At 44.0% G+C, this 23295-nt stretch overlaps 2 protein-coding genes across 3 annotated transcripts; both read right to left on the minus strand.

Moving 5' to 3' along the window:
• Window positions 1–1797: 1797 nt before the first annotated feature.
• Window positions 1798–19463, minus strand: LOC127001735 (glutamate receptor ionotropic, delta-2-like). 2 transcript variants are annotated; one of them, XM_050866850.1, is made up of 12 exons: window positions 18991–19463; window positions 17486–17631; window positions 16003–16096; window positions 15691–15846; window positions 15132–15279; window positions 13492–13643; window positions 11711–11862; window positions 9160–9475; window positions 8681–8839; window positions 4413–4562; window positions 4111–4280; window positions 1798–2351 (listed from the first exon to the last, which is right to left on the minus strand). In XM_050866850.1, the coding sequence occupies exons 1-12, from the start codon at window positions 19342–19344 to the stop codon at window positions 2138–2140; spliced, it is 2211 nt and encodes a 736-aa protein (XP_050722807.1). In that variant the 5' UTR covers window positions 19345–19463; the 3' UTR covers window positions 1798–2137. The 2 variants fall into 2 exon arrangements, with proteins under 2 accessions (XP_050722807.1, XP_050722808.1); XM_050866851.1 differs by lacking the exon at window positions 1798–2351 and having other exon boundaries at window positions 2833–4280; window positions 18991–19462.
• Window positions 19464–22062: 2599 nt separating this feature from the next.
• LOC127001835 (uncharacterized) lies at window positions 22063–22980 on the minus strand. Its single transcript, XM_050867030.1, has 2 exons — window positions 22815–22980; window positions 22063–22459 (listed from the first exon to the last, which is right to left on the minus strand). Exons 1-2 carry the CDS (start codon window positions 22824–22826, stop codon window positions 22136–22138), a joined length of 336 nt encoding a protein of 111 aa, XP_050722987.1. The 5' UTR covers window positions 22827–22980; the 3' UTR covers window positions 22063–22135.
• Window positions 22981–23295: the final 315 nt, after the last annotated feature.

Consider the following 23295-nt stretch of genomic DNA (forward strand, 5'->3'; position numbering starts at 1 on the left):
GGCTCTCTGACACAAGGACATGGCAATAAAGAGACCAGAAGAGGGGGTTATACCTACTACTGGTGAGGCCAGAGTAATGGTGCTTGTCTCAAGGAAGCAGCTATAGCCATTTCTAGCCAACTGCAGCCCTCTGATGTTGGGGTTACCCTGGCTGATGAGCATATGATGCTGATGAGGTTGAAGCCCAATTTGGGCTTCATATTGCATTGTACACCCCTACTGAAATGTGTGAATTGGAGGAGAAAGAGGGGTTCTGTGTCAAGTGCAACTCTGTAGTAGACCAGTGGCACCAGTGTGATACACTCATTGTTTTGGACAACCTCATTGCAGTTAAGGTGCGTCCACACTGGCAACAAAACATATTGACAACAAAATCCCCAACATTGTAGGCAACAATGTTTTAGTTGCTAATGATACACTGTTGCAGATATGTCAGTATTAGGCTGTAGGTGATATGTTGGTAATGCTGGTGTGGACGAGTCGTTGTGGTTGGGGGAGATTTGTTGGCAGACACACACACACACCAACAGCTGTGGCGGCAATTACCCTACCCAATTGGACAACATGACCTTCACGTCTACACAGGCCATGTGTGGACGGTCTCACCAGTTCAACTCTTGTCGCCAACATATTTACAACATTCATATAAATGCTGTAACAAACTTTGTTGTAGATATGTTTCTAGATGTCGACTGCAGTGTTTAGGACAAATGTTTACAACTTGCTTGTGACTGAATGTTGGCGGTGTGGACACACCCTTACTGGCATAGAGAGAGTTGGCTAAGAGCTGTGTTGGTCCCCATTGCTCTATCACCAGAAATGTAAATAGTTCTTTTCTTCTGAACTCAGCAAAGTCCACAGGGCGGAGGACTGCTGGCTCCTGGTCCAGAGATGTGTGACTTGGTATAGCAATGCTGGTGGTGTGCCAAAGGAGATCAATAACAATCTTGTTAGTACTCATTAGAGGATCCTCCAGAACTGTGGGATTTTCCAGAGTGCCGAATTTTTTGCGACCGACCACAGACTTTTTGCTGCAAAACTGAAAATACACTTCAGGTCTAAGAAAATCTCAAGATTCAACCCTCTGGTGTTTCATCTTGAGAAACTGAGGGACCAGGCTTGTGCTCAGGGGTATGCAGTGGCAGTCTGAAGTTGAAATGAAATTGATGAGGACCATGGAGAGTTAAGGGATACCTTTAAACATCAAACTCTCAAAGCTGCCAAGTAGTGCATTGGAGAGCATCCAAGGTCTGGGAGTGGCATTGCCTCTAGGGAGACACTGGAGATTATAGAGGAGAGCCATGCTGCCAGGCTGGCTGGGGACTTGGAGTGATGCAGGACTCTGTCATGAAGGACTGGAATCCTTCTGAGGAGGGATGAGAGGTGACTTGTTTCCTGGTGAGTAACTCGCATGGCCTCTTACTTACATTAGCAGCGGGTTTCGTACCTTTGGGGACCATAATGAACTGATTAAATCTAGCACAAGGGGAATTGCCATCTTTTTTATGTTCAAATGAGCAAAGGTTAGTCAAATGTGATCTCTGTTAACCCCCATGGCGTCGGAACATTTCCCACCCGTGACCCCCCCCAGCGTCGGCACTTTTCAAAAAAAAAATTTTCTCCCATTATGTCAGAAATGCTGAAAAAACATAGGTTTAAGTCATGAAATGAAAAAAAAAAAATCTGATCTGACGGGTGTGTGTGAATTGTCGCGTTGTCGCATGGCGTACGCGACGACGCTGAGAAGATCAGCTCAGGTGTCATGTGTATATGCACGCTGCCGACGCTTGTGGTTAAAGTAAATTTTCCTTGCAAATGTTCAATGTGGGGGTCACCATTCTTTTTCTTTATTATGACATAATTTGCTTCTCTATCCTCCTCTGTACTGTGTGGTTAAAATTATACCTCATATCTGGGAGTTGTTTGCCTCAGATAGTATAGTTCTCAGCTGTTAATGAGATGGTGAAGTGGCAACTAACACAAAAAAATTGATAGGCAAGAGTAGTGTTTTTTTTAACCACAGCCAGGCTAAGTGTTCCACTTTATGAACGTTCATGCAATGAAAATTCACTTTAATGAAGATCTTATTTTACTCGCCTTCACTAACTTGAACTCCAAAATTCATGTTAGCACATTATTATCCATGGGTAATTTTACAGTGACTTTTGGTTGCATTATTCCCCATTGTCCTTGATATAACCTTCATTGTGGTCCTGAAGCGTATATAATTCACTACTAATGTTGCCAGAAAGAGGCCACATAGTGACTGACCTGGATATGAATCAGACTGGGTGGTGGCACTCAGGTGGAAAGGTAGGTGGGGAGTGCAGAGCAAGCTGGGTAGACTTTGTCTGGAAGACATCATATATGTTAAGATATGCAAACAGCACTACCATTGTTGTTGGTCATATTATTCAGTAATACAGTAACAAGCTATACAAATTTGTGGCCAGGGCCCAATAAACTTTAACATTTAACCTTGATGGATCACAGGTGGTGTGAGCCCCAGTCTAATGGCCAGTTGCATGTTAAATCAAAGATAAAGTTGTAAATTAAAGGTTAGTGAGTCATAAAATACCCAAATTTTGATTCAGATTAATCATAAAAGGGATTCAATTAAGAGGATGGGTGAAAAAATTGGCATCTGAAACCAAACTCCATTTAACCAATGTCAAAATAGGTTTGCACAGCAAAATTTTGCCTGGCAAATGGTTTCTCAGGAACATCAACTTGTTTGTAATGTGTGGTTTATCTGTACTTACATCTTTTTAGTTATATTTTGTGATTAACCTGAATAATGAAGCCTTTCAGTGAGCACATTTTTGGCCACACTGTAAATTTTCCACTCAAGTCCATACTACGCATTTTAAGGATTCCTGTGTGATGTCAATTCACAGTTCCTTTATAGATTAAAATAATTTATATTTCAGACTAATATTTGGATGTGAAAATTTGTTTCATTTTGTCTAGTTGCTGAACACAGTTGTGCAACCTGCCACTGATCAATATTATGTACATACATGTACCAAGCATAAGAAATAAAGGTAGTGAATATTTGTAATATGGTATCACGTTAAAGTAAAATTTTGATTATGGTATTGTGATAGGTCATACAACTTTCACCAATGTTGACATTTTTGTACGTGAACATTTCGAGCTGTTCAACTAAAATTTGAATTAAATATCTCAGTTGATGGTCACAATATAGGAACTTTGTTCAACTAAAATTTGAATTAAATATCTCAATTGATGGTCACAATGTAGGAACTTTTCCCCCCACTGAGAAAGTGTGTACACATTGTACGGTCCTGCAAATCAATGCCCTGCCACAGGAAATGGGACAATGTAGAATAGAGGTGCTCAACATTTCTATTGCCAGTTACCTCTCTGATTTGTAAAAAAAAAAATAATAAATGTGTATATAACTTATCCATTCAATGCTTTATCCTCTAGAGACAAGGTCCAAATGAACAATTATTACATTTAGGCAACAAGGTTTCTAAAGGTGCAGGAAATGTGTCATCAGGTAAGTGAAAAACAAACTCCTCATGAACCCAGAGAATTGAGAGTTGATATGGAAGGTTTATGAAAATTCTATGCACATCTGCCATGTAGGATCGACTTAAAGGACAGTAAAGACTTTGTAATGAGACTACATGCTCTTCTAAGAAATTGGTTCATATTCACATTTAAGTTAGGCAAGGATGAGTCACGCTGTTCACTTCCATGAATGGACTGATGAGAATCACATGAGAATCACTGAATTAGTTGGCTGCCTCATCATTTATTCTTATTCATAATTTAGTAGTTTGGTGAGGAAAACAAAAGAATTTTATGTTACGAATATCCACAAGATCGATTCATACATAAACAACTTTTGGTATGTATTATTAGAGCAGAAATGTTACACATTTACCAAAATAATTTTTTTAAGAACCTGCAAAAAATATATGATCAAAGAAAAGATATCAGTGAAGGCCTTTTCATTTTCTGTCAAATGATGGTGAACAGAAAGGAAGGAGAAACAACAGCATTGCCAACCAGTTTCAGCTGTAATGAGGTCAAGTTTTTGCTAACATTGTAAAGCTACCAATATGTAATAATGTTTACCTCAGAATCAGTTCAAACAAAAAGGAGAGAGCAGCCATAAGGAGACCAGCCAATGAAAAGATGAAAGCACCTTGAAGGTGATCTAAATTAAGGGGCGTTTGAAGTGACCCTTTCTTCCCTTCCTCCTCTTCCTTTTTTGCTCCATCTTCGCCACTCCAGTTGATGTACTCCTGAAAGGAGAAAATGGGATTATCCTACAGGCTCCATGTATAGTAAATCATATAGTGTTTCTAGTATAATGTTATTTAAAGTATCTGTAATAAAAATGTGAAATTATTAGCCATCCCCCTTCTGTGTCTGACCTTGCTGACAGCAGCCTTCCTAAGGGAGGTGAGGAAGGAGTGAGCAATGAACCCTCCCTCCCTGATCCAGTCTATGACCTGGTCCACCCGAGTCTTGAGGGGCGAGCGGCGCTGCACTGCCATTACGATGTTGTTTGGGGCGAAGCACTCCTGTGGCACCAAGGAAAAAGTCATGTACATATTTACTGCCTTCAGTAAAAGTGGTGTATCAAAGAAAAAAAATAATAAATAGGTCTGAAAGCCATACTGGCAAAACTATGGGGGGGATGGATAATGGAAGCACATACATCCTATTTTTGTGATGTTTCCCCAAGGTGCCTACATTTTGAATCTTTTGCTGTAGCTGAGAATGGAGCTGGAACCAGCAAAATGGAAGCAAACAGCAGGCAGTGTTGGCTTGATCACTAAGGTTTTCCCTTTTCGACATGTATTTTTGTTTGGTTTTACTCAAGTTAACCTCTAGTTCCCACTTCCACATTACATATTTTCCTGAAAGGCTCTGCTTATTATAAAGGTTGGCCTTCATAGTTGTAGACAAAATCAACTTATTTCCATGGCTATTATCAAGTATTTCAAATGTTTAAAAAATGTTTAATTGCTTGTGTAGTATATGTTGTCAAAGGCTTTTTCTAAATCATGATTAACACCAAAATCCCTCCTGTAACGGGTCGATCTCTCAAATTATTATTGATACTAAGTGAAATATAACAGTGGAGCCTCTCCATAACCAACTTTGCTCCTCGAGTGCCTCCAAGGAGATTTTGCTCCACACTGCTGTAAACTGTACAACACACTCACTGCCAATAATCTTCAACATCACAGCCTTGAATGCCCTACTGCTACAGGCCTGTTACCACAAAGACAGTCCTTATTTGACGTGAATCCTTCATACATTTTTTTTTTTTTACAACAAAGGAGATGGCTCAAGGGCAACAAAAAGTGTAGAAAAAAAAGCCCGCAACTCACCGCTCCCACAACAGACAAAAGTAAAGAGTGGCCAAAAGAGAGGTCAATTTCGGGTGGAGAAGTGTCTTGATACACTCTTCTTGGAAGAGGTCAAGTCATAGGTAGGAGGAAATGCAGACGAAGGAAGGCTGTTCCAGAGTTTACCAGTGTAGGGGTGAAAGAGTGAAGATGCTGGTTAACTCTTGTATAAGGGGTTTGGACAGTATAGTGATGAGCTAGAGTGGACAGTCGAGTGCAGCGGGGCCGTGGGAGGGGGGGAGATATGCAGTTAGCAAGTTCAGAAGAGCAGTCAGCATGAAAATATCGATAGAAGATAGAAAGAGGCAACATGGTGGCGGAATTTAAGAGGTAGAAGACTATCAATTAGAGGAGAAGAGCTGATGACACGAACAGCCTTAGACTCCACTCTGTCCAGGAGAGCTGTGTGAGTGGAGCCCCCCCACACGTGAGATGCATACTCTATACGAGGGCGGACAAGGCCCCTATATATGAATAGCAACTGTGCGGGGAAGAAGAACTGGCGGAGACGATACAGAACGCCCAACCTCGAGGAAGCTGATTTAGTGAGAGAAGAGATATGAAGTTTCCAGTTAAGATTTTGAGTTAAAGATAGACCGAGGATGTTTAGTATTGAAGAAGGTGACAGCTGAGTGTTGTTGAAGAATAGGGGATAGGTGTTTGGAAGATTATGTCGAGTTGATAGGTAGAGAAATTGGGTTTTTGAGGCATTGAAGGACACAAGGTTTCTTTTACCCCAATCGGAAATGATAGCAAGGTCTGAGGTTAAGCTTTCTGCAGCCTCCAGTCTGGAGTCTTGTAATTCCTGTTGAGAGGGTCTTCTGTTGAAAGAAGTTGAATAATGCAGAGTGGAGCCATCAGCATATGAGTGGATAGGACAGTTTGTTATGGAAAGATCATTGATGAATAACAGAAGAGAGTGGGTGATAGGACAGAGCCCTGTGGAACACCATTGTTGATAGGTTTAGGGGAAGAACAGTGACCATCTACAACAGCAGAGATAAAACGGCCAGAAAGGAAACTGGAGATAAAGGAACAGAGAGAAAGATAGAAACCATAAGAGGGCAGTTTAGAAAGCAGAGTTGTGCTAGACTCTATCGAAAGCTTTCGATATGTCTAGCGCAACTGAGAAAGTTTCACTGAAACGGCTAAGAGAGGATGACCAAGAGTCAGTTAAGAGCAAGATGATCGCCAGTAGAACGCCCCTTGCAAAACCCATACTGGTGATCAGATAGAAGGTCTGAAGAGGAAAGGAGTTTTTGAATCTTCTGGTTAAGGATTGATTCAAAAGCTTTAGATAGACATGAAAGTAAAGCTATAGGGCGGTAGTTTGAGGGATTGGAACGGTCACCCTTCTTAGGCACAGGCTGTATGAAGGCATACTTCCATCAGGAAGGAAAGGTATATGTTGATGGGCAGAGACGAAAGCGTTTGACCAGGCAGGGTGTCAGCATGGATGCACAGTTTTTAAGGACAATAGGAGGCATTCCATCAGGTCCATAAGCCTTCTGAGAGTTGAGGCCAGAGAGGGCATGGAAAACATCATTCTTAAGAATCTTAATAACAGGCATAAAGGAGTCAGAGAGGGGACAGGTAGGAGGAATATGTCCAGAATCATCCAGAGTAGAGTTTTTACACAAAGTTTGAGAGAAGAGTTCAGCCGTAGAGATAGATGAGATGGCGGTGCTGCCGTCAGGGTTAAGGAGAGTAGGGAAAAATGAAGAAGTGAAATTGGAGGAGCTATTTTTGGCTAGGTGCCAAAAGTCATGGGAAGAATTAGAAAAAGCAAGGTTTTGATATTTCCTATTGAAGAAAGAAGTTTTGATGAGTCGAAGAATAGATTTGGCATGATTCCGGGCAGAAATATAAAGATCATGGTTAGCAGGAATGCAAAGGCTCTGGAACCTTTTGTGAGCTGCCTCTCTATCTTTGATAACACGAGAACAAGCGTGATTAAACCAAGGTTTTTTAGTATGAGGAGTAGAGAAAGTACGTGGAATGTGTTCCTCCATTCCAGAGACAATCACCTCTGTAATGCGCTGGACACACACAGAGGGGTCTTTCTCCTGGAAGCAGTAATCATTCCACGGGAAATCGGAAAAGTTCATCCCAGGTCGTCCCACCGAGCTGAAGCAAAATGCCAGAAGCGTCACCTCTTCGATGGGTCCAGAGGGTGTACAGGAGCGATAAGACAGGATACAGAAATAAGGTTGTGATCGGAGGAGCCCCATGGAGAGAACAGTTTGACAAAGTAAGTAGAAGTGTTAGAGGTGTAAGGAAGAGGTCTAGTATGTTGGGCCTGTCTCCAAGATGGTCGGGAATACGTGCAGGGGGCAGGGCCCTAACATGGGGGGGGCAGGGGGGAGCATATGCCCGATTTATAGGACTTAATATGTGCACTACGTTATCATTGGTATGTGGCACAATGCATTTCTAGGCTCTTCCCAGAACTGGAAACATGGCCATTCTAGCCTGGACCTGTCGCCCACAAGGCTGACAAAATAATAATAATAAAAAAGAAGCAAAGCATTGAATCTGACACTCTGATGGATATGAGCTTTGATGACATCATTCATGAATCTGCTAGAAGCAAAGCAAGAAAATTCCTAATGTAATCTACTAATCAATATGATCCATCATTATCTTCTGATCTTATCATTCTTATGGCAATTGTTTTATTTTGAAATCAATATTTTTCAGAAAATAATAATAACAACCACATTGCAGTCTGAGGAATGCTTTTTCCTATTATTTATGAAAAATTATGTTTACTATTTAAATTTCACTTAATTATACAGCACACACAGCAAAAGCATCTTTTATTATGTATACCGGTATCCTGTAATCACGTTGCCCAAATTAGGGTCATAGGCAATAAAGTTACGTGGTGGAGGTGGGAAGTGGTGATTGGAGTGTGTGTGTGTGGGGGGGGGGGGGGGTCACTGAGAACTTTGCCCTGGGGCGGCACTTAGGCATGTAAGGGCTCTGGTAGGGGGTGCTGAACCAACTGCTCTTGACCATTGAGGAAAGCAAAGTTGTAGGCTTGTTCACCAGGCTGGTCAGTGAAAGATGACGAAAGCCAAAGCTGGTGGTGAACATCATTAAAAATTTGATTATTGTAAGACTCTTTGGTGGGTGTTAAGTGTGAGGTGAACAGCACCTATATAAAAGGCAGCATAGCAGCATGTTCTGGGAGCCGTGAGTACCTGAATACAGACAGCTACACAACTTCTCAAATAATAGGTTTGTCTCCTTATGCTAAAAAAAAAAAAAAAAACTCTTACCTTCATGACCCTCATCCGGGACCCGCCGCCTTTCTTGTACTTAATCCGCGCCACAAACTCCACAAAGCCGCGGTTCTCCACAAACATCGCCTCGCCAGCCAGCACCTTCTGGTACGCATCCTGCTTCGATGACTGTTCCTCAAATTTCATCGCTAACGCCTGCCAAAACAACGTTGAATTAGAGGGCAAATGTAGAGAGGTTTGGTGATTATGGTTAAAGAAGATGAAACATCTGGTAAAGGAAATTTATATGGAATTGGAGTATTGTTCAAGGTAATTGTTAAGGAAGTCATGAATGATGTAAGCAATGAGTCATGTGGATTGTTTTTTCTTTGTCACGGCTATCAGTCATGCAGGCTTTTCTGGGGATTGTCATAGTAGTTAAAATTAGAAAGAACGAAATAGGAAATATTAAATAAATTTGTTTTGCCCTTTGACTGCCTCCTGTAGTACTATAAACATAACGAAAATAATCTTACATTGACATTGGGGTCGCTGGCCTCCTGCAGCTCCGTCATGAAGAGTTCCCCGACGCCCGCCACCTTCAGGTCAGACTCCGCCAGCTGCTTGAGGGTCTCGATGGTGGCCGGCAGCTTCTTCACCAGCAGGAAAGCCGTCAGGTTGGTGCTGTATGCGATGGTCAGGATCATGGTGTACAGCCACAGGAAGGCCACAAACACCTGCGTCCCAGACCGCACGGGCTGGTGGGGCTGGGCCACGCGCAGGTGCAGGCCCACGGTGTATAGCCAGCTGGAGCCCAACATTTCCCTGTCGCCCTTGCCCTCATGACTATCCCTGCAAAGGTTCAAGTTTCTTTTATTTCATCAGTGGAAACAGCTATAAAGGGCATAATATACAACAAAACTCGCCAACAATTTGAGTTCAATTCTTACGTAGCGTGTACTATTATCCTAATTTGCTTCGTGTAACAGGCTAAGTTATTCCCGAGGAGCGTGTGTCATCCTAATTTGATTCACATAAAAGGGTCAGTTATTCCTGAGGACAGTGTATCATCCTAATTGTCATAAAATTATCAGTTATTTGTCGCTTCTTTTTGCTCCCTCCTCCCTCCAATAAAATGTTCACTCTGCAACAATTAACGATCGAAACACTTTTCCGGAATGCGCTTTAGGTCTGTTCTGTCCTTTGCTAAATCTCATATTTTACTGACTGCATCGGCGTGTCTCGAAACAAATTGTCAGTTAAAGGAAAGTCTACTTCGCTCAGTGCCTGGAATGCAACGAGGAAGTATTGATGGAGTTTGGGAGTAAAACTTAACATCAACCTGGGGCACAATAAGACAAGATCGATACACATTACCTCCGTGGACAGCAACGCACTATGGACAAACTTATGACCTTGATGCTGCACTCAGCTAGTTTAGAGCAATTTGATACTAAAGAAGCATTCATAATCTGCCTCTTTCGGTGTGGTTAGACCAACAATGTCAAACTTTAATACACAACTTTGTGGATGCCAACCATGCCGCATCAACAACTATAGTTGATTGCCTAACTTGAGCCAATAGGCACAGCTCCCATGAGCCGCCGCGCGCTCTGCCACATCACGTACCCCATCCATATAACTCTGTGACCCCATCACTATCCTCAGAGGATCTCGCTACTCAACCCCCCCCCCCCCATTCTCTCTCTCTCTCTCTCTCTCTCTCTCTCTCTCTCTCTCTCTCTCTCTTATTTACGCTATTTTTTTTACATCAAAGGATGCGGCTCAAGGGCAACAAAAAGAGTTAAAAAAAAACACCCGCTACTCGCCGCTCCCACAAAAGTAAAAAGTAAAGAGTAGCCAAAAGAGAGGTCAATTTCGGGTGGAGAGGTGTCTTGATACACTTCTTGAAAGAGGTCAAGTCACAGGCAGGAGGAAATACGGACGAAGGAAGACTGTTCCAGAGTTTACCAGTGAAAGATGAAAGAATGGAGATGCTGGTCAACTCTTGCATAAGGGGCTTGGACAGCTTCCAGCACAACAGTATATAATTATAGGGATGAGCATGAGTAGAAAGTGTGCAGCGGGGCCGCGGGAGGGGAGGAGGCATGCAGTTAGCAAGCTTAAAAGAGCAGTCAGCATGAAAATATCGATAGAAGATAGAAAGAGAAGCAATTTAATATTAACATGGCGGCGGAATTTAAGAGACAGAAGGCTTATTTGTTTTGTCGAGTTTTTAAAATACATCTTGATTCTACAGTCACTGCTGAGTCTTATGGTGTTAACCAAAACTGGCTATCTCGTATGTGAGGTGAGCTATGGCATATAATAAGAAACATGTCTCACTCGAGCATGCTAGATGTGGTCCGTCATGAGTGTCTGCGAGAGAGCGGAACAGCCAATCAGCTGCAATTTCGCTTACCATTAACTTGCCTCTTAAGTGAACCTACTTTAGCATTCAAGCATTCAGTTTTAAGGATTGTGTTCAGTAGTATGAATTTTATTTCGAGCCGCATGTCTCCTAATTCCAGTATAATAAATTTTAAACTATTAAGAATTTCTATGGACCCCTTGAATTTCTTCCATAGACCCCCTGGGGTCCATGGACCCCTGGTTGGGAACCACTGCTCTAGAATATAGAAAAAGACAGGCGACACAAAAAATAACAGCAATATTGTCGCAATCAGCTGAGGCATAAAAACTTAAATTAATGTAACTGTCATCATCGGTGACAAACATTCTCCCCCAGCGGCACAGCCATCACCTTGTTACCAGATTCCACAACGCCATGGAAACTTACACATGCAAAGGAGTGGAGGAAAGGGCAGGGCACTGGGCAGTGGCGTAGAAAGGGGGGGGGGAATAAAGCCCTTTTTTTCTCTTTTTTTACTGCTTATGTTTTATTTTTACTTTCTTACATTCCCAGTAAAATTAAATCAAAATTAATTTAGATGTTTTACTCAAAGGTCGAGGGTGGGTGGGTGGGTGTGCCAAGATGAAATTCCGCACCGGGCGGCAAATCACCTGCTGGTCCGCCTCTGGGGCAGGCGCTCATGGGGCGAGATGATAGAGGAAAGGAAGACTTACCGTGCACCTTGCCAGCCCGAGAAGGCGTGCAGCAGCGGGCCGGCGAGCAACAGGCCCACCAGCATGGCCAGCCACGTGCTCCACTGGAAGGGGAAGGCGAGGGCCTGCCAGTGGGGCAGCGGTGGCTCGGCGCGGGCCAGGAAGCAGGACGCCTACGCACAAGGAACAAAACTTATCACTAGAGATCGGAAAAAAAATGTTGCTATGGAGATCTTTTTTTTTTTTTTGATACTTTTTCACCAAAATATGTGATGGAAACACTAAAATGTGATTTTTCTCATGGTTTTATTTCACTGAAAAATGCATGAAAACAAAATAAAAAATCAATATTTATCAAATCCCTGTGGGAAGTCAGAGGTGGATTTCCCCGGATATTTTGGTATATGCAGCGAAGTACATATACAAAGTAACAAAAAACAAAGAAAAAAGTACTACAAAGTAAATAAATAGAAAGTGAAGAGGAACACGTCATTTTCTGTGTCAAATGATTTCAGTTACGAATAATTTCAGTATCAGTCATGTGAAGAGGATAACATTATTTTATGCCGTTGATGCACTATACGGATTTCCGTTACTCCTGGCATCACTCACCAATATATATCTTTTAACTTTTAATTAAATAATTAGTAGACTTGAAATAGACCACTGAAATACCACTGTCATGAAGCTTTCAACAGGGATCTGGTAAAATTGTCGTTTGGGCCATTTTTTTGTAAATATCCAGCAGAAACCGCGATTTAGTTTTTTTTTTTTAATTTGCGAAAATCAGTTTTGTGAAAAAATATCTATGTACTTCAAATATTTTTCCGATCTCTACTCATCACTAATGCAAAGAAAGTTTTTTAGAATATAGCATTATCATAAGTACTAATAACAGTAATAAGAATAAGTGTAAGGGTAATTTTTCTGCACGAGTACACCCTCCTCCTCTTCACCATAATGAAAGACTGGCCAGGCACTATACACCAACCTAAGCCACTTAAAAAGTATCAGTATTAAAAAAAATCAGTTACAACCTCCACAAACACCATCACCAACAAAGTACTGTAGCAGGATGTATTATGATTACATAGTATTATTATTATTAGTAGTAGTGGTAGTATCAGTAGTAGTAGAATAGTAGTAATCGTATGGTAATAGTTGTTTAGTAGTAGTCGTATAGTAGTAGTCGTATAGTAGTAGTCGTATAGTAGTAGTCGTATAGTAGTAGTTGTATAGTAGTAGTTGTATAGTAGTAGTTTATAGTAGTAGTTGTATAGTAGTAGTCGTTTAGTAGTAGTCGTTTAGTAGTAGTCGTTTAGTAGTAGTCGTTTAGTAGTAGTTGTATAGGAGTAGTTGTATAGTAGTAGTCGTATAGTAGTAGTTGTAGTAGGAGGAGGAGGAAAAGGAGTAGCAGCAGCAATTGGAAGTAGTAGAAGTAGGAAGTAGTAGACGCAGTAGTAGCAGCAGCAGTAGTAGTAGACGCAGTAGTAGTAGAAGCAGTAGTAGTAGAAGCAGTAGTAGTAGAAGCTGTAATAGTAGAAGCTGTAATAGTAGAAGCTGTAATAGTAGAAGCTGTAATAGTAGAAGCTGTAATAGTAGAAGCTGTAATAGTAGAAGCTGTAATAGTAGAAGCTGTAATAGTAGAAACTGTAATAGTAGAAACTGTAATAGTAGTAGTAGTAGTGTAGTAGTAGTAGTAGTAGTGTAGTAGTAGTAGTGTAGTAATAGTAGTGTAGTAATAGTAGTGTAGTAATAGTAGTAGTAGTAGTAGTAGTAGTAGTAGTAGTAGTAGTAGTCACCTCGAGGTCATAGGGCGCGGTGAACTCCACGACCTGTATCCGCCAGTAGGAGAGGAACATGTTGGCCACGCCGATGTCCGCCTCGTCACGGTCCAGGAAGCCCATGATCCCGTCCCACGAGCCGTCCGCCAGCTGCCGGCCCCACAGCTCGCCTCGTGGAAGGTGGAAGGTTTTGACGTTCATAATTCAGGAGAGAACTGTTGCCGTGTTTCTAGTGCCAAAGATGTGAGGACCAACCCACTACTCATAGCCAGCCCTCGCAATGCCAGCAGTAGCACTAGACATTGAGTGTCGCGAGGGGGGCATTGGTCTAATATAGAGTAGTGACATAGAACACCATCAGTTTTACACATCTCAGTGGAAGTGTGTACCGCAACAATAGACATGAAACAGAAGATGCATTTCAGCCTCACTCGCACTATACTGCCCAGTCAGTTGAAGCAATCTCCGCAAGGGGGAGGCGGTGGCTGAGTCGACAGAGTAACGGCGCCGCGTTCAGGAGGATGCGAGTTCAATCCCCGCCCGGTGCCACCAAACTGGAATTTTTCAGCCGCCGCCGAGTGGCTTAAAACTACCCACATGCTGTCCAGAAGACCACCCATCAACCCGGACTCTAGATTCTAGGATTAAAGATGAGCTCCGGGAGGGCAGCATGGGCCAATGCAAGATGGCGCCATTATAAACACTCGCCTGCGCCAGAACGGGCTGGGCCGACCATCAGGCCCCACCGGGACGAAGCCTACCGGCGCAATAGGCCGCGACGTAAAAAAAAAAAAAAAAAGTGGATGCAGTTGGCTGGAGATGCCAGTAGCTAGCCCCTTAAGACGGGCACCATTGTTCATGCCGGACCATTCGTAGGTGTACCCCCATTACTGATCTCAATGCCCCACCATATCCACTTTCAGTCTTATGAGCTCATCGACATACGAAGCAGTCGATGATTCTCTGAGATGGGATGATGCAGGCGTCCATACGTATAACCCTCCGAAGGTTTACCATGGTTTGTGGGCGAGATCCACTTGTTCACCACCCGGCCGCCCTCAAAACAAAAATCAGGATTAGAGGAACCACCTCCCTTTGAGAAGCAGGGGTCAAGTTCGAATGAATTTATCTTTTTACAATTAACCCGCCCGGGGCTCGAACCCGGTTCGTCAAGACTCGAGGAGGACACTAACGTCAAACCAAAGGGTACCCCGGGCACGAGACCTTCGATCCTTCGATGTCCATATTGACGTCTCGGGCCATTCACAGGTCCCCATTGAGCCATCTTGATGCATGCATGAACACTAACATTTTACCATCAACCAACAAAGCAGGTCGTCGTCACATATCCTCCCACCGGGCCTCTTGCATGTACTCAGCCGCATGTTGCAAGGTCTAGTCTCTCATTAGCCCACATCTTGTAAACCAAGATCAAGATAACTACAATCATGATGACAAGGTTAATAGCAAGCGCAGTATAGTTAAATCTCCCGTGCTCCTATTCTACCCAGCAGCGTGATCAATAAGAAAACAGTCATACTGGTACAATGAGATCAATAACAGTGACCTTATGCTATTGTAATGTGAAAATATGGCAAGTTAACCAAAAAACATAGTTCATCATTATGGTGACAAAGAGAAGGAGTGTTATTACTTACCTTCGGCAGGCTCCACGTAGCGCACCGTGAAGTTCATTGCGTGCGAGAGGAGGGAGATGGCGTCTATGTCCACACCGTACCGCGACTCGAGGGAGCCGTCCGGGGCCCGCCGGTACATGATGCTGGGCTCCCACACGAAGGTCACCACCTGCACAGGCGAGAAGAAAGGTCCGGTGAGACGAGGGTGGCGTCATCCCGTGTCCCTCCCAACTTGCGTACGTTGTGTTTAAGTGTCGTCACGTCACTCTCCGTGAAGACAAAATCGGGGAAGAGCACGCCGTAGTGTTAGAAAAGAATGGTGAATTTATATAAGTAACCTCCCTACAATGGGCTTTACCTCCCTCGGGCCTATTGTTCCAGGATATATTTATTGCACGTGCCAGTGTTCAAGCATTCTACAAAAATATTTAGAAAATAAAGGCACGTCCTTGTTTTCCTACGATTTCCATGCAAATTACTTTACCAGAGGACACGCCTGACTTGTTCCTTATTTGTAAACTAAAAAGAAAACCTAAACAGCTAAATCAAACTTTTTTTCATTTCGATGTCCTCAACTCACAGTCAGCTGGGCACCGCGCAGGTCAGCTAATTTGTCGGGGAACAGGTCAGCGTCCGAGGTGAAGGCCGTGCGTCGCCAGGTGGCAGCGGGCAGCATGGCGCCCTTGTCCCAGTACAGCTGGTTCACGTACAGTTGCCACTCACCGGCCTTCTTTCTCTGGTCATCCGGCAATGTAAACAAGAAAATAAACATTAACAAATAACATAAGTTGTCCTTAGCCTCTGCTGTGTTACTGGACTAGGGATATATCTGATATTCATTGGCAATGGTTAAATCAGTGACAGACGAAATGTTTGGTTAGCCTAGGCACACCTGCACGGCTCCCACCAGGTGTTGCGTCTTCCGACCCTTGTCCGTCCTGGCGAACTGCAGCAGGTGAGGCAGCGTTGGCCCCACAACCAGGTACCTGCACGGGAGGGAGACGCGCCTGACACACACACACACACACACACACGAACCGCGATGCAGCTCATTCTGCTCAGGTTGATTCAGACGGCCTGCTACTTCATCCGGCCCTTGTAACATTAACTTGGTGGGACTGTTACTAAGTTAGTGGGGTTATGTTACAGTTTCGCAGGACTGTCACTTGAGCTAGGTTACGTTTTTGTAGGGCTGTTAATTTTTTTAATTTAGGCTACATAATTTTCTAAGCCAGGGTTCGTAAGCTCGAGACAGGGGTCCAAAGTAGTTGAAATAATGGGTCCGAATTCAGCGACGTCCATGGTCAAATTCGGTACGGACAACATAATATATCCTTGGGTCTAAATAAGCCAATGTAGAAAAGCTTGCATTGGCAGTGTTTAACAAAATCAATAAGTTGCGATGTATCCCACACCACTGAGGATGTTGGGGTTGGGGTTATAATACTATAGTCAGATTTATATGGAAATCATAGGATGGCACGCCCCCTCTTCTTTTATCGACTTTGACTGGCGTAATAGCAGCCAGTCACAGCTCTTACTGTCGCAGAACCACGTGAAATGTAAAATAAATAAATAATAAATGAAATATAAACCTCGAAAATCACTGTGAAACAAAATTAAAGCAATTTCACCACTGGATGGACATTCCTGGTACCTAAAGTGTCAAGGACTACGATGAAAAAATAATTGCCCTGAGTATACGTATACATGTATGTATGTACTACATAAGAATATTTCTTTATCGTGTAAAATAATATTCCAATTATGACACGGTATATATGTGTAAAACATTTATCTTTTGTTATAGAATCAATGACAATGTGAATAATAAAGGGAAATGCCTAAGCAATACGCAACGCGATACTACCCATATAAACAAGATGCAATATTATACTAGGCAGGTGACTTCTTCCTGTGCGGGCCGGTCCATATTCTCAGAAGCTTCCGGCTCCCACGACAACGATTTCCCAAGGCCACAATGGAGATTGGTCGGGTTCTCATGAGTGTTTTTAGCATTCATGGTGCAGAAGCTTTGTCAAAGTATTGCTAAGCTCATGAAACTGTCCATCCAAATATTAACACAACCTCTGCGAAAGCCTTATATATGTGGAAGTCTCGATTTTTTTAAGAATTTGGGCAAACCCGTACTCTTAACGTATCGGCACCTGAGTTGGCCTGTTTAAAATGCCTCTTGTTCAAGTTCCTGGGATATTCATGGACCGTTTTGTGATCCTCGTGATAGTTTTACACGACTTCTGCATCTTGAACGGGAAAACTACTCATGACAACCCGGTTAACCTTCTCTGTGGCCTTGGGAAGTATATTCGTAGCGGGAGTCCGAAACGTGTAAGAATATGGGTCACATAACTCACTTGCCATCGTAGTCCCAGCTGTCGCGGTGCGTGTCGGCGAAGGTGAGCAGCGGGCGAGGGTCACGCAGCAGCAGAAGGTACCCGCGACACCCAGGCGACGCCCACACCGTCCGCAGCAAGTCTTCCGCCGCCCGCACCTCCAGCACCTGACACGAGACGCCCACTGATCTCTCTCTCTCTCTCTCTCGGGTCTGAGTATCATAGTTTCGTAAATAATTTGCTCTCGAAACTTTGCTCAGAAAATGAATATGAAGCATTGCTGTTTCACTAACCGCATGGAGCATTTGGGTTGGAAACTACCATTCTCTCTCTCTCTCTCTCTCTCTCTCTCTCTCTCTCTCTCTCTCTCTCTCTCTCTGAAATTAATCCGTCGTCTTCATGCACAATCTAGAGTCTTATCGGAGGCGGAGAATTAATACTGACGCTATTGATCTCCAGCAGGATTAGAGATGAGGTCATGGGGTTTGCTTATGATCCTGAGAGAACCTTAACGACCTTGGCAGAGGACACTCGTGACTTTACCCCGTATTCTTAAACGTCTCGGCACTTCAGTTCGCCTGTTTGAGTATCCTCTCCTATAAGATGCTTGGCTCTTCATGGACTGTTTTGTGATCCTAGTGATAGTTTAACATGCACGACCTCTACATCACGAACGGGAAATCACCCATGAAAATCCGGTTAATTTTCTCTGTGACCGTAGAAAATGGTCGTAATGGAAGTCCGATACGTTAAGAATATGAACCTAAGTTTGACCCCCAGCTAACGAGGCAGTCATTGACGAGGCTAACGATGGTAATGAGGAATTGCTAACAACGACACTGATGAAACCAATTGTGATAACGATGACTATGATGGTAATGACGACAACGAGAACTATGGTGATAAGTTAAGAACATGAACCTAAGTTTGACCCCCAGCTAACGAGGCAGTCATTGACGAGGCTAACGATGGTAATAAGGAATTGCTAACAACGACACTGATGAAACCAATAGTGATAACGATGACTATGATGATAATGACGACAACGATAACTATGGTGATAGTGATGACAATACCTACTGATGAAAAAGATGGTAACTATGATATGACAGTGTTGATACATAGGATACTTATAATAACACTAACACTAATTAATTAAAAATATCAAAGTGCAGATAGCGATGGGTGATTATGATGAAGATGATGGCAATGGTGATTATGGTGATAGTGATGATGATGGGGAGGATAGAAACAATGAGGGTACTGCTGATACATAAGATAATTATAATAACACTTAAACTAATTAATAAGAAAATGTCAAAGGAAGTGCAGATAATGATGGATGATTATGATGATGATGGCAATGGTGATTATGGTGATAGTGATGATGACACTGATGCAGAGGATGGTAACAATAAGGGTAGTGCTGATACATACGATAATTATAACAAAACTAACTAATCCTCAAAAAGTGATAGAAAAAAAAGAGCCTGCCAGTCAAAATATTATATAACAGTAGCTTGCACCTGTCGTATGTTGGGCAGGAGGAGCAGCTCGTGCAGGATGGCAGGGTCGCCGTAAGCAGAGTCGTAGGCCATGACAAGCTCACACTCCCTCAGGTCCCGCGTCACCAGAGCCAGCAGCAGCCTGCCCAGACTATGTACCCGCGTTTCCTGCGGCTGGCGGAGAGCTGGTCCTTCCCGCTGGGGCTTTCTGAACAGTGTTGTGCGTCGTTGTTCTTGTTGCTGGCCACCACTGCCGTTCACTTTCCCGCCCAGGTCATGTACTGTGACATCCTGCTTTTGCATTTCAACTCTCCATTTTCCCTTTCCATTGCCCTCCAGGATCCCCGGCGGTCTTTCAACATTCTGGTGGCTCATCAGGATGTCTTGTGTCCGAGGTTTGTTTTGCGTCGCGTAAGCGGCTGGCGAGTAGTTCTTCAGGTCGAGCGGAGCTGTCTGTGGCAAGGAACAGAAGGGAAGCTATGGATTTGTGTAATTTATGATAAATTAAAAGAATAAATCAGAATACCCCTGCCGGCTTAGTCTAAATAGTAAAAGAAGTGTGAGAAGTTGATAAATTATTAGATTTTTTTTTTTATGTGCTGCCTAAAGGGCTTTCTTGAGGACCTAATGGATGACCCCAGCCCGTTACTGGCGTATAGGCGAAGTGGCTGCCGTGATATGTGACTTGCTTGGCCCATGCTGTCTCTCGGTGCTCCTCTTGACCAAAGTCGCTGATGTAAGGATTGATTTAAGACTTAACAACCCCAAACTGAACCCCTCGGCGTTCTGCGGTGGGATTTGAATCCGGGACCTCGGGATCACTAGGTCCGTGCGCTGACCACTCCGTCATTCTCTGAAAGTGTCCTTGCCTGTGTTGTGCAGGCAGCAAGCAGCGGAGCTGGTAGTGCCGGAATCTGGAGTAGAGTGGTCCCGCCGTGCAACACGCCAGCGTCGCCGCCAGCCAGACACACGCCGCCCAGCCAGCAGCTCAGCGTCACCGTCGCCCGCCACGCACCCATCGTTCACCTAAACAAGCGGAAAAAAAAATCAGGGACATGAAACAAGTTAAAGGAAAGATTTTGGAATTCAGTACATGTAAATGTATATCAATTCATTCAACCTTGTCAGCCTATATGAAAGAAAAATGTACAAGCCAGCCCGTCCAAACCAAGTAATGTTGCCGATGAATAAAAGAATAAAAGTCATACACAAAATATTCACGAAAGATATGAATCAAAGCAAAAATCAACGACACAGATTTATGAAAATGATTAAGATGATATTGCGCCTTCAAAAAATTAACGTTAATTGAGGCTCCCCGTGGACTGTTTTACTAGCCAATCTGTTAAGAACTCAGAGTCGTCGATCAACAACGCCACAGCCCGCCGCGCCGTGCAGAGATGTGTGGTGTGGCGCGGGTGTGGCTCCGGAACTGTGTATCACTTTAAGTTGTGCGTAGATACTAATTCCAGCAGCGGCAAGGCGCTCTGAGAAGGCTTTAGTTGAGGGCCTTCGGCAGCCAGGTGACCTTAGTGACCTACCTGGTGCGTCTTAAAGGTTTTGCCTCTACCTCCTTCACCTTCAAGTTTAAGAATGTTAGATTTTGTGAGAGTTCTGCTCTCTCTCTCTCTCTCTCTCTCTCTCTCTCTCTCTCTCTCTCTCTCTCTCTCTCTCTGGCGAAAGCGAGTCCAACTCGTGATCAGGCCGTGGTGAATTACACACACATCTCCGTAGTGGAGTAGTTTGCGCGCTCGTCTCACAACTGAGAAGTCCCGGGTTCGATTCCCGGGTGGAATGAAGACTAATGAGCAGTCTCCTTTAATCCGTGCCCCCTGTCCACCCAGCAGTGAATGGGTGCCGGGTGCATATCGCAGCCCGGGGTGGAAGGTTTCAGTCATACCCGGAGATCCGTCACTTGCCAGCTCCAAGCTTATAGTCGGTGAGGATACTGGCTGGTGATAGCGAGTTCATCGCGTGGTCAGACCATGGTGAATTACACACATAAATACACACACACACACACACACACACACATTAAAAACAAAGCTTCAGAACACATCAGTCGTTGGGTGCGCATCCCAGCACCGAGAGTAAAGCGCTCATCTAGCCTACACCAACTCAGTGCACGTTATTATTTATAATAATTTGACGTCACAAAACTTTACCTGCTTACATAATAAATTATCAATTTACGTAATTGTTAAACTTAATTCATGACATTTAGGACACCCGTTTCCCATCTTCGCAGTTTAGCGTGTTAGAACTATGCAAGATAGCCATATAATGAAACGCAACTGGTAGCGTACCTATACCTCATCATTTTCTTAAGGATGAAATAAATAATAAATGTACTATTCGGTAAAGGCGATTTCCCAGAAACGTTTTTTTTTCGGCAGTAACGAAAATGTTATGGTGCGGTAACCTTTTTCCTTCCAAACTTGATGCAACGCTTCAGAACACCTCAGTATTTCACGCCTCGAGCATCATCTTCCCCGACACTTCAGAAACACATCAGTTAATTTACACTGACATTTAGACTTGTAAAGGTCAGCAAGTTTTTGTACGGCATCTCGGGAAGGCTTGTTCATCTTAACTTATCCTCCTATTGAAGTTGTGCCCAAGGCCTTCCGAGTTTTTTCTTATGGTAGGTGAGTGAAAAAAGGGTACCGGTAATTAAGAATACCCTCGAGCTAGGTAGCCAAGACCGTTTATCGCTATTAAGGTTCAAGAGAGCTACCTGCCTACCTCACCGAGAAGCCGAGGTGAGCAATATCTCGGCCGTGAGCCAAGCGTCATTCCCCCCACCGGCTCCCTTTCATTACAGTGAGACAGCTAATGATATTCAAAGTTTGCATTTCATAGTGTGGAGGAAACTTACTGGTAGGGACTCTCTAATAAGCTGGTTCGTCCACCTATAAGACAACGCAGCAGTTTAAACTACAGGACACAATTCAAGAGCAAAGGAATCTAAAACATTGCTAAGAATGCTGCAAGACATACAAAATAGGTGTTCAATACATAAAAATATCCGTCTAGGTCCTGAGGATTGCTTTTCATTGCATATTTTTAGGGTAAATAAATAAGTCATCACAGTAAATATTTATGGCACGTTATATTTCACGCTTCGAGTGGCCCATACAATGCTTTCCTTATCATGCGACGCTTCTTAACCAAAGGCAACGGGTCCTGCGGGTCCCACTAGGCCGGAGGGTCCGATCACTCCGGACGGTCCCACCAGCCCCGTGAAGGCCGCGTGGTGGTTGTTATAGGCGGCGGGCTGATGGTACACCTCCTGGCGCGGGGGAGGCACCCATGGCTTGTCCACGCCCTTGGCTTCGCCGGTGAACTGAACGGGTCCCCATGGGCACACCATGCCGGTGGGCGCCACAGTGCACCCGTTGCTGTCCACGCCGAACTCCAGGAGCACGTTGGGCGGAGGCGCGAATTGCGGCGCCGAGTGGCACGCCGCCACCGCCATCAACACCAAAACCTGCGGATGATGACATGCTCAGCACCCACCTCACATACACCAGACAGTGCTCACCAGTACCTCCCATACCGCCCACACTCACGCCATACACAGTGTTCACTAGTCTCACCCACACCACCTACACTCACCCCATACATCAGAAGGTACTTCTCACCATTATCATCCACACTACACACACTCACGTCAGACACAGTGGTCACCACTCACGCCATACATTGCTCACCAGTTTCACCATTGCTACCTCTACTCACCACCACTCAACACGGTCAGCACCATTTATTCATCACCACCTTCCAACAGGCCAGGCATACTGTTCAAAAGCACCACTCACAACACTATCCTCAGGTCTACCCACCAGTAATTTCATCTCTGCTGCTCAGTCCACGCCGTCCGTTGCCACAGAATGCCACGTCCTGCCCTTCGGCCGCTTCTTATACCCCGGTGCTGTCCACGCGGCCTTCAGCGCATACTTCCCTGACAAAACCTGCTCCCACTTAACAGCGTCTGCCGCCCTCCTTGTACTTCCTGGCACACCCGCGTCTCCACAACCCAGCCACGGGTGTCCGGGTGGCGGTGCAGTGCTTCCATATCTGATGTGGCGTTGATTTTAAGCAGTGCACCACTTAGAGTAATCTTATATAGCAAGACTGTGGGACTTTTACGACCTACAGTAACATAACATTGCCAACTCAAAGACAACAGTACCTTCCGGGCGGCGCTTGTGATATCGCGTGCATCTCCCACTTTTTTCCCCTAAAAACGTGCATTGAACTCGTTACATATATGGATGGGTATTCATGTCAGATGCTAACACTCATCCAGGCTATTAGACTTTT

The sequence above is a fragment of the Eriocheir sinensis genome, chromosome 21 (genome assembly GCF_024679095.1).
Source record: "Eriocheir sinensis breed Jianghai 21 chromosome 21, ASM2467909v1, whole genome shotgun sequence".
NCBI lineage: Eukaryota > Metazoa > Arthropoda > Malacostraca > Decapoda > Varunidae > Eriocheir > Eriocheir sinensis.

What these genes read in the sequence shown, in the direction of transcription:
- LOC127001735 (XM_050866850.1), bottom strand. Translation starts at nt 19,344, where the DNA reads ATGAGCCACCAGAATGTTGAAAGACCGCCGGGGATCCTGGAGGGCAAT. An exon ending in AGCTGGGACTACGATGGCAA is followed by an intron (nt 16,097 to 17,485) that starts GTGAGTTATGTG and finishes CCTCCCGTGCAG; the next exon opens with GTACCTGGTTGTGGGGCCAA. An exon ending in ACCTGGTGGGAGCCGTGCAG is followed by an intron (nt 15,847 to 16,002) that starts GTGTGCCTAGGC and finishes CCGGATGACCAG; the next exon opens with AGAAAGAAGGCCGGTGAGTG.